The sequence below is a fragment of the Mesitornis unicolor genome, unplaced genomic scaffold, assembly GCF_000695765.1.
Source record: "Mesitornis unicolor isolate BGI_N332 unplaced genomic scaffold, ASM69576v1 scaffold52664, whole genome shotgun sequence".
NCBI classification, from domain to species: domain Eukaryota; kingdom Metazoa; phylum Chordata; class Aves; order Mesitornithiformes; family Mesitornithidae; genus Mesitornis; species Mesitornis unicolor.
The window spans coordinates 7,350-18,625 of NW_010183150.1; the positions used below are offsets into that span (position 1 = coordinate 7,350).

At 43.0% G+C, this 11,276-nt stretch overlaps 1 protein-coding gene across 1 annotated transcript in view; it reads right to left on the reverse strand.

Annotated features, from left to right (window-relative positions):
• The window catches only part of VEZF1 (vascular endothelial zinc finger 1), a 9,216-nt gene extending 1,430 nt beyond the window's left edge, over positions 1–7,786 (reverse strand). Inside the window, exons 1-5 of the mRNA XM_010184005.1 lie at positions 7,706–7,786; positions 5,607–6,304; positions 4,844–4,907; positions 3,642–3,825; positions 1,955–2,152 (exon numbers count right to left, since the gene is read on the reverse strand). Of these exons, the coding sequence (XP_010182307.1) occupies positions 1,955–2,152; positions 3,642–3,825; positions 4,844–4,907; positions 5,607–6,304; positions 7,706–7,786 (1,225 nt within the window). The remainder of the gene's footprint in view (positions 1–1,954; positions 2,153–3,641; positions 3,826–4,843; positions 4,908–5,606; positions 6,305–7,705) is intronic.
• Positions 7,787–11,276: the final 3,490 nt, after the last annotated feature.

Consider the following 11,276-nt stretch of genomic DNA (forward strand, 5'->3'; position numbering starts at 1 on the left):
AAGTGCCAAGCCAGGAAGACCCAGGAGGCCAGTGCCCAACCCTGCTGCCGGTGGGCTCTAGCAGGGCCAGGCAGCGGGGGAGCGGGCATCGGGGGTCCAGGACGGCAGAGGGATCACCAGGCATCCATCAGCACCACCTGCCGGCTACCCATACTAGGAGGCTCCAAAAAGAGAAGCAGGTCGGTGGACACAGGGAAAGGGAAGGGATGACTGCTAAAGAAACCGACAAAAATATATTCTAGATCAATGTTACGGCACTTCTAAGTCGTGTCTTATTCCACATTTGTAGGGTAGGACACCAAGCTCAGTCTACACCCATGTTTCAGGAGGTAAACCAGGAGCAAAGAGTCCACTCTTGCCACTCAGGCAATACAAATGTACCAATATGGAGTTAACTTTGAAAGCAACATTAGCCCCATTCAAGGGTTACTGTTGGTTCTTCAAAGTTCGTATCTAGGAGGGGCGGACAGGAAGGGAAAGAATAAAAAAAATAATGAAAATAAATTGTATTACACTAAAAAAATCCCATATAGTGTTGTTGTAAAGCCAATGCAAGAGGTGGCCCAGGAGAACCAGCATGGAAAGAGTAGCACGTAGGCATGGCACTGACTGGTCTAGCTTCACCTTCCAAGCACAGTCATACCCAAAGACACATCCCACCCCATGCCCCTTCCCCAATTAAGTTCAACTAATCCCATCAGTCTGACAACCGTTCTCCCCACCCACCTCCCTCACCCCCTGTTCTGTCCAAAACCCCTGTTTCTGTTAAAATATGTTCCATAGTCTCGGTAAGAAAGGAAGGGAAGAGGGAACAAGACACAGAAAGGAACAAGAAGGAAAAAAATTCTCAGAGATTTTCTAAATCTGACACCCATTTGCTTTATCCATTTAGTGGCCTGATGGTATTTAATGTTTCTGTTATCACTACATTTTAACACAAATAAGCTGTTTCTATACTGTCTGATCACAGCATTCAATTCAATTGGAATAGCAACCTAATATACAAAACAAGACCTAGAAAAGAAAAGAAAAAGAGTGGAGAAACTGAAAGGAAGTTTAGGAGAAAAGAAAAAAAAAGTGAGTCAAAAACATGTATTACTAAAAACAGCTAGTGAAAACCAGTAAGTGGTCGCTAAGAATTTCATCTAAAACATATAATCAATGAGAGTCACATGACAGTCATTAAAAATCAAGCTGTTGTGAAAAGAATAAGCTGGCAGTACCGGGACACTTTAAACTACTGTACTCCTAATGACACTAAATTGAAGCAATCTATTCTTTACAAAATGACACATTGACCAACAATAGGAAGCTATTCCACTTCAATTACAGTAGCATAAGTATATGCAAGCTGTGAGCTAGCAATAATGAAAAACATGAGCACTTATTAGTTAATTCTGTATTTAAAAAAAAATATATGGAAGAGTAAGTGCTGTGAGTTCCAGAAAACTTTATGCAAAGGCAATTATGTGATGATAAAGTGAACGGAATAAATTGGGTGAGAAAAGATGAAAGAGACACAGAAAGCACCCACATGCAGACTGATGATGCAACGATAGAGGGTGATAGAGGGTGTTGTGTGTGTATATATACATATATGTGTATATATATGCACACAAGTTAACAACTGGTAAATATGCATAAACACAGCTAAAAACCACATGCAAGAACAAGAAAACACACTCTTGCCTTGAAGCAGACACAAACATCCCTTTGTAACTGATGACTGCTAGTACACATTCAAGCACAGAGACCAAAGGGAAGTAAGTAATAAGGAGTTCGTTTACAACAGCAGAATTTTGGTCATGTTCTCCTCCTGCTAGTTCTTAGCTATTACTTCTAACATCAAGAATTACATTTCCATGTGAGACATCCTTTTCTGACATCTTAAGCTCCCTATATAACTGTAAACTCCCGTATCTTATAAAAGATCGTACATATTGGTTTGTTTTACCTTTCTTCCTTGCTTTGACGGCCTCTTCCCATAATCTCAGGGTCTCTACCTGCTTTCCAGGCCAACTTGTTACATGTTGCTGCTGCTGCTGTTGCTGCTGCTGTTGTTGCTGTTGTTGCTGCTGCTGTTGTTGTTGCTGCTGCTGCTGTTGCTGCTGCTGTTGCTGCTTCTGATTGCTGGTCTCTTCACTCATGCATGCTATGCCAATTAAGTAAGAACACAAATTCACCTTGAAAAGTTACTCTGTTTTCTGCTGAGATGACAAAGGCTTCTTCCGTAAAGAGTGTGTGGAATCTCACAGGATTCCAAGAGTAAAAATCACAGAGGTGTTTAAAAACATATCATTAATTCTGCACTTTATAAAACTACTTTTCCAAAATTTAAAAACCAAAATATAACTCGGGAACATCTGCTTTCACTGCCAAAAATGAACTTCCTTTCCAATTACTTGGTTTGTGTTTTAGGAAGAATGAAGTAAAAGACTACAACAAGTCTCTACAATTCAAGCCGGTTAGATGGTTCCACTTTTTCTAAACCTCAGCTCCAGTTTGTAGGGTTGTTGGTTGGTTGGTTGTTGGTTGTTTTTTTTTTAAAAAAAGCCTTTTTTACTTTTTCTTGCAAGCATGCTTAAAATTTTCAGTTTACATTACAGAGCAACATGTTACTACTCTGGCCATACTACAGCTCATCATTTGCACCTCCAACAACTGCTGTAAACGCCTCACATGAACTAGCTTAGCACCACTGAACTGGCTTGGGAAGCCGGAGCTGTAACTCTATACCCTGAAAAACACTTCACATCTCAATTTTATATTAAGCTCAACAATCAGGCTTTTCAGACATTCCCAGTACTTTCAAATTATCCAGGAGTAACAGGAACTGAAAAGATGTTGCAAATATATCCTGCTCAAAGAGTTTTAAGGACAAAGTTTCCAAAGGCCTTTCTTACTTCTCCCTCTTAATTCCCCTGAAAACCCATCTTCTGTCACTAACCATGTGGGTTAAGTTAAGTTACAGGTATTTTAACAGGAAAGAATTGAAAGTCGTTTGCTTACTAGGCACTCCCAGGTTCAGGCTTCAGCACTTCCACAGAGTTTAAGACTAGAAGGAACTATTACAAAAATCTCATGGGAACTTCTGCACACCACTAGTCAAGTGCCATTAATGCCCAAAACCTATCAGGGCTGGATTTAAATGCTTTTCTCGTCCACTGCTGCCAGAGGGAGGAATCATTGAGCCCCAGGGTCAAAGCTCAGAGAAAGCAGAGAAATCTTTCTCCTAACTTGGATGAGCTTTTGATGAGGCTTCAAACCTGAAATCTGGCACATCTTAGCAGTTCCTAAATATCCTAAAATCTCCAGAACTATCTGCTGGACTTTCAGGCCTGTACAGCTCAGGAAGTAGCACTGTACTTAGAAGCTGAGGAAACTTGGGAACTCTTTTCTTGAAGAGATGCGTTATTCTCACAAACTGCAGGGAATTCCTACGGGATAAGAGCGCAGTCTAGCAGCAAACTAATTCCACGTGTGCCAATTTCTTCAGCTGAAGAAGATCCTGTTATCAAATCTATTTTTAAGAGGTGTGAATACCCAGACTGATGGGTATGTTTTTGCATTTTTACGTAATCAAAGGCAATTCCCTTTGCAAACACATTGTTATTAGAAATGTTTTTAAAACGTTCACCTACTTTTATTGATGCCTTGTTTACAGGTATTACAGTTGATACTTTGGCTCTGCCCGTGTGTCTTTAAGTGGCTGGTGATATATGCTGCACTCAGAAGTTTACCACAGATATTACACGATACCTTTCCTTCATGGCGCACCATGTGTGTCCGCAGTCTGTCTTTGGTGGCAAAGGCAGCAGTGCACGTCTATACGAAGGACAACAGTTACACTTGAAGTGCAGACAGCATCATTACAGTACGAATTACATGCCTACTGTAAGTTTACTTCACCTTGTAGGGGCAAACAGTATCCTAAGGATACTGACAATCTTAAGTTTTACCTGTATTTAGAAAGAAACCAAAATCAAACTCCTAAACAGAGACTGAAAATGGAAGCTGGCTTCTGAGACAGTTAGGACAAAAATCATACACTATACTACTTGAACTTTAAAATAGAGAGTTTACTCACCTACCAAAACAAGAAGTAGCTTACAAAACAAAGCCCAGAACAGGCAAAGTTGCTTTTCGATACAATTTTACTGTACAAATACGAACTTGATATCTTAAATTGCTCAATTACTTCTGTTCCCAACCAAATCGGAACAAGGAAACAAAACCTTTTTCTAACACTATTCTTTTTACACAAGACTTTTATTTAAGATGATGAGTCATTAAAGCACAAGCTGGAACAAGCATGGATATTCCAAGCAAAACAGTTAATTGTTCAACAGCAGTCAAGTTATTTCTTTTACACTCAGTCACAAACTTATGACAACTTGCTTTCACCTCCCAGCAAAATAACGGATCCAGAATCACCTATTCCAATCCATTTTAAATTTATATACTGAGAAACACATTTAAATATGCTGAGAAACGCATTGCACACATTGCTCCAGTAATCAGCACTGAGCTGAGGATGCTGTTCCAATCCTACTACCAATACCAAGTTAAGCGTACCGTAAAACAGCACACCTACGTTGCTCTCCAAGAAAGCAAAAAGCCTCTAATCTTCAAAAAAAAAGTAGCCACAGCATCCTTTTAAACTGCCTCTACACTAACAGCAGAACTACAGTGCTGCTGGTATGTAAGGCTGTTGTAACTTTATTTCTAAACTCGCTTACTGAAGCAAAAAACCAGGAGCAAATACAGTTTTGGAAAGATTATTCGCCTCAGATTCTAACATTACAATGAGGTATTGTTCTTAATAAATCATTTTAGCCCTTACTTGGCATTTGAAGGGTCTCTCTGTTGAATGAACATGTTTGACGTGACAGCTTAAATGATCAGGCCTGCAAAAAAAAGAGAGGAACAGAAAAGAAAATGCATACTGTTACAAATACATAGTAATGACACCTTAGCTAGCGGTGCTGAACACTGCTCTGATGACCCCTTGCAACCCACATCCCTCTGCACGGCAAGAATAAATACATTCCCAGTACCTACGCGGTGGCTTTCAGCTGGAGTAACACATAGTTACGCTGAGACCCAACCTGCACGTTTAAAACTTAACCGTGTTCTTCTTACACACCTGAAAATGGCACGTTTGGTCATACCCGGTGTAAAGGTGACAGATCAACACTATAAAGGGTTGACGTTTTCTCTGTTACAAGCACAGATCTGAACACAGCCAGCAGCAATGCAAGCTCCCCCGCAATGCTCTGTCAGTACGCCTCAACCTTGCTATGAGACAAGGAAGCAGGGTGTCTGCCGTGCCCCGTTCGGCTGGTAAAGGGGTGCCGTGGTCACCACCAGTGACACAGACACATCCTACAGGACCTGGATGAGGTCACAAAATCATTGCTAAACACATCTGGCCACTGCCAAGCTGGCTCAGATCGGACCCACACCCTAGAGGTAAACAAGGCTCTTTATCCCCTCACCAATCTTCTAAGATGTCTGGTTCTCCTAGCCCCTCGCTACGATAGCTTAACCCTTCTTGGTTATGAAAAGCCAATACTTGAGCTCGCCTGGGATTTTCTACATGGTACCTCGAGAAGCCTTTTCCACAAACACCACAGGTGTATGGTTTCGTGATGCCACCTTCATGAGACCTCACGTGGTAGGTCATGCGATCCTTTCTCTTGAAGCGCTGATTGCAAATTGGACATTCAAAGGGCTTTTCATCTGAGTGGGACAGCTTGTGCCGGTTGAGGTGGTAGACATCCCTGAAGGCCTTTCCGCACATCTCACAAGCGTGGTTCTTCTTAACGGGCTTGCTGGGCTTCTTCACCGTCTGAGTTACTGCCATAGCTGTCGCGCCGGCACTACTGCTGGGGTTGGTGGCAGAGGAAGACGTAGTGACTGTGGACAGGATGCCTGCGATAGTCGAAACCAAGGAACTTCGGCTGTTGTCACCAGCGATGGTCGAGATAAGGGGCACCATTGTGGTGGGAGTTTTCTTTGGCCGTGACACTAACTTTATCCCTGTGTGGCAGGACTCGTGACGCCTCAAATGGTAGCTGTCCCTGAAAGCTTTGCTGCAGTAAGTGCACACAAAGGAGGTTTTAGGTTTTTCCTTTTTAATCCCAACAATAGCATCCTTTAATGTTTCTGGTGCAGGCTGAGGTTTCTGCGTTATTGGTAAGGGCAGAATCGGCTTCTGATCGGGTGGCTCAACAGCAGAACTCAAGAGAGGCAACAAACTGTTCTGTGCTGCCTGCTGTTGGTGATGTGAGGCTTCGTGTGCCTAAAACCAAACATTCACACTTAAATTCTATTGATGGGTGCTCACTCTGACACGGTGAGAACATTTACAAACTATAGGAAAACACATTCTAGACCAAAAGCCATTGAAGTAACAAGTGGAAAAAGTTACAATTTTGGTTTTGGACAGGATATATCACTCAAGCTTTAAACGTATTATTCGCTGTGCAGATTCAGTGGTAAGTGCAGGAAGGCACACATCACAACAATCAATTATTAAGTTTCCAGAGGGCAACACTTCTTATGGAAAACAACTAGGTGCTTGTCAGATCTCTTATTAACACAGCGTTTGATCTTTACATAACAGATAACTTGTTTTGCTAACGATCATATCAGATGCCACCTTGGGACGATCTTTGGCGTGTATGAACCTACTGATGGGAGTTGCAAAATCACGCCCCACCTCTAAGCCAAGCTTAGTGCACATTGAGAATTGAACTGCAGCCACAGAGAGCCAGGATGCGATAAGGCGTCTTATTTAAACAATGCGCACTAGCACCGAAACCAAAGCAACTTGAATTAAAAGCTGTCTAAAGCCACATTTCTATATTTAGCAGGTTCCCGCCGCACTTACACACTGGCCACTGTGCTCTTTGCTTCTGGAAACTAATAAGAATAGCAACATGTTCTTTTTCTCTTCCTCAACAGCTACTTTGCAATAGGAAGAGAAGCTAATCGATAAGCACTGGTAGACATCCAGAGACACTGGAGAACACAGCTGGGGGTAGGGGAACTAAAAAAAAGACCTGAAAGCTGCTTCAAAAATCCAATACCAATATTCTGAACTACAGAGTCAGTGGGAGAAGCTAAAGGGAATAGATCCCCCCCCATAAGCGAGCCACAGCAAGCACCACTCAGCTGAGCCACAGCCCACGCTGCTACGGGCCGTTCTCCACCGTGCTTGCACTAGGCGCTGTCTATTCTAAGGCAGAAATCGCTGTTATTAAAACTCACCCAGTCAGACTGGGACAAAACCCTAGCAGGCACAATTTTAAAGTGGTTTAGAAACCACACAGACCAATTCAGCCTAATGGAGCATTAAAACAAATCACTCTAGCACCTTAAGCCAGTTTAAGCACATCTGTATTCAAGATGCGCCTCCGTCTCATCAGACCAGTTTTAAATCAGTCTCATTAACGTGGCATGCCAGGTCTGAAGCTGAGTTTGAGGAAACTTGCATTCCCAATAGACCAGTACTGCAGGCTTCCAGGACTTCTTCCTTACAGTTTCCTTCACAAAATAACACGTACTTCGCTTTATGACTCGAGGCTGCGAGAGCCGAATAAAACGCTGTGCTGGCACACAACCCCCCAACTTGCCTACTTCTACACTGGGTGAGGATGGACTGCTTTACGAAACGCACTCGGGCTAACACTCTTCCTACGTGAATCCATTTCATCACATCCTTTGGAAAAGTCAGTACTTCTAGAAGCTCACTTGGAGACTTTTCCTTAGTTTCATCCATGCTCCAGCCACTTTGCCTCTCCCGATCGCAGCAGCAACTTCAGCCACCTCAGCGCAACCCTTCCTCGGCCGCAGGCAGGCTCCTGGCACCGCACGAGTGCTGCATCACTGTCCTGCTTTTACTTTACTTTTCACTTGAGCCACGCATTTTCCAGGAGCGCAATGCCGGTGATCTTTGGATAAAAGCCACCAGTGGATACAAACACTAACCCACGTGGGTACGAATACGTGCTTCTTAACACTCCAAGCCTATCTGACAGGAAAACGGTTCACAGATTTTCCGAATCCAACAGCCCAGATTTGGTATGATAATAGGAGACAAAACTTGCAGGAACTGTTAGGAGCCAGGCCTGCCTGCCTGTTTTTATCTGCATTTTACATCCCATCAGCGCCGAAGCTTGGGAAGCAACAGGTAAGTGGAGCCTGACCACACCACGCCTGGCCACAGCAGCCACTGCTAACAGCCCAAGGAGCCGGCTTGCAGAAGCGATGGCTGAAGAGTCGGAAGCTGAACTCTCCTGGAGGCTGTGCTGCTAAATCAGGGCATGGCACAACCTCCAATGTCTCCATTAAACTTTTGCCTGACTTCAGTGACAATTGTGGATTTTCAACCATTTATTGCCCGTGTTTTTAAAAAGCCATCAAGACATCTACATTGCATAAAAAGCAGAGAGTATGTACAACACACGTCAAAGGTACAATATTAAGCAAGTTGTGTACTTAAATACAATTTTAATCTTAAAAAATTCTGAAATGTTTTACAGCCAGCTCTAAATAAGCATTAAACAATGTTGTTAAACTGTATCAGAAGACACTTAAGAGCACCTAAGGATAGCTCCAGAGATACAGTTTCAAAGGCAGAGCTAGCAGATCGGATAATAGAGAGCCCAAATCCTTTGGACAAGGTTCAAACTTATGCAGTTTATGGATATTTTTAAGCCTTAAAGCATCACCAGCACTTCAAGGTAACGATGCATTTAGTCCTACAGAACCGAGAGATGGTGGACCTAAAACAATGTATATTCATAGAGCTACAGGCTACCAAGCTGCTGCTTATGTAAGTCTGCTTATCTCGCTTCCCAGATAGCCAGCGTTATTAGCAGGCCATCCTCCTAACAGCCCCTCTCTGCAACAAGCGGTATTCCTCAGTTTCCAAGGGCCGGCTGCGTTAAAGCCTTTTAAAAAAGGATCAGGCAGTATTTTTTTAACTTGCTGCTCCAGAAGGCAAGACAGCACCTGCTGCACGTCTCTCGCGAGTCACTTTTATTCAGGCACAGACCACAGTTTTCCTTGACCTAGCATTAGTGTCAAGCCAACACTTCTGCGACATTCTGATCGCCTGGGACAGGCTCTTGTGCCCGATATCCTCATTCTATCGCTGATTTTTTTCTTTCCTGGGGGGCAGTAAACAAGAAAACCTGTAATTCGTGATGTGGAGCGGTAGGATGTGGCATCGTGAACTTCCAATGCCAGAGGCTAAAATATTTTTGCGCTTCAGCCTTAATGTGAGAGCAACAAATTAGCATGAGTCATATCTTGAGCACTCGGTTTGATGGATGATTCCTCCTCACATTAACAGATACAACTTTCACTTTCCCAGCAGATACTAAAAGTGGTTTTCAAAATACACATTTCAGGGACTAATCAGATCCAAACAAGAACTGCTTATTCAGACTCACTACAGTTTCTTTAAAAGATACAGTTCACTAAAATGCTACCTAAACGCAATCAAACAAATTTATTTGGAAAGAGCAACGCACAGTCACACATCCCATTGCTAGCAAGACTAAAATAAGGACACTGGAACCTTCTCTAAAACATTTTGCTAAAAATTACAACTTCACACACCGCATATTCAACTGTCCCTTAGAAATCCCGTCACAGCTGAAACACACACTAGATAAAACTTCCCCCACAAAGCACAAGTGCGGATATTCATCACTTGCATTTATTATTTAACTGATATTGGCGAAGGGGGGGCAGGAGGGGCTTTTAAATCCACTTTTTGTAACTAGTTAACTAATAAGGTGGATCTTGGCTGACATGCTGTCTGGTGAGAATGGAAAGAAGAAAAACTAAAGTCACATCAGGACTATCTTAACAATGCTTTCTGCTGGGTACATGAAGGTGCTCACACCCTAAATAATTGGTTTTAACAAAATGACTCAAGAAGCAATATTCAACATTTATTATGAGGCCTTAGAGCTTTATTATTTGGGGCAAAAAAAGAAAACCAGAAAAAAAAAAACCAGAGGAAGATTTCCACGTCACAGTTGTACGAAGATGCTTCCAAGTCGCACATAGCTGAGCACGTTAGGAGAGTGAACTGCTGACTCCTTAATTAAAAGCAGCAAAGCCTACTCCTAAGTCAAAGTGTGACATCGCTGATTCAAAATCCAGCGCCCTTCAAAAAAAAAAAACATCAAGACAAGCAGCAAGAAGCTGGACATGTACTTGAAAGTCTTACTTGGCATTTCTTATGGAGGTTGCTGCAATACCCTGTTGCCAGCCTGTGAACAATTTCCTCTCAAAAACCCCTCATCAGAGAGCCTGGGAGGCAGAAAGACGACAAAACAGACCCAACGCGGAGGGAGATGGCCCTAAACTAAGGAGATTAACTTCTTAGCGTGAAGTTTCCTACATGCGAATCACAACTGCCCACTAGAGTGAGAAAAAATTCACAAGACCTCAGCCAAACTCCATGGCATCACCCGCGTTCATTACGAAAAGGCGGAAAACCCAGTGCCCAGCTCCCGGTACCGGCTCCTCGGAACATTCCCGGCGTGTTTTTGGAGGCAGAGCACCCGGGCGAGTGACTCATCCCTTGCAAGGGAATAATTTTTTCTTTCTAAAGAAATGGTGCTCGCTCTTGGCAGATTTATTCATTCAACTCAGGTTTTCAAACTCGTGTCACGGGTTGGGTTTGGGTTTAATTCCGAGGAGGACAGTAAGCGAGTGACCGCCGCCAGGAACGTGCCAAGAGGATTATTTTACCTTGAGAAAGGTGATGTGCGGGGCTGCATTTTTTTATTTTTTTATTTTTTTTGCTGCTGCTGCAATTGCACATTTTACGTTCTCAAGCTCAAAACGAGGAGAAGATCAGAAAACAAGCTGGCGTGAAACGGCTCGACTCACAAAAGCCAGGGGAGGATTTTTTTTTTTCTTTTTTTTTGGTACACTGGATATTCTTCGGAATTACATAAACAGCGGTGTTTTTAAGTCAGTCTTTCGCAGACAGAAGGGGGGAAAATTGTGACTCAGTTGGCAAAGGGAGGGGTTGCACGCTCTACCGTCCCTATTCCTCCCCATTACCGTTAGCATTTCGCCAGTTTTTACAGAAATCCGGCCCGCTCGCGTCCTATTTTAAAAGAAAACAAGCTCCGTCGTCACCCGGCCCCTGAGTCAGGCTGTTTAAAGAGGGATTAATTTATTCTCCCAGACACGGTGTTTGTTCCATCGGGGTTTTGTTAGAGCCCTGTGGAAGGCTGGGG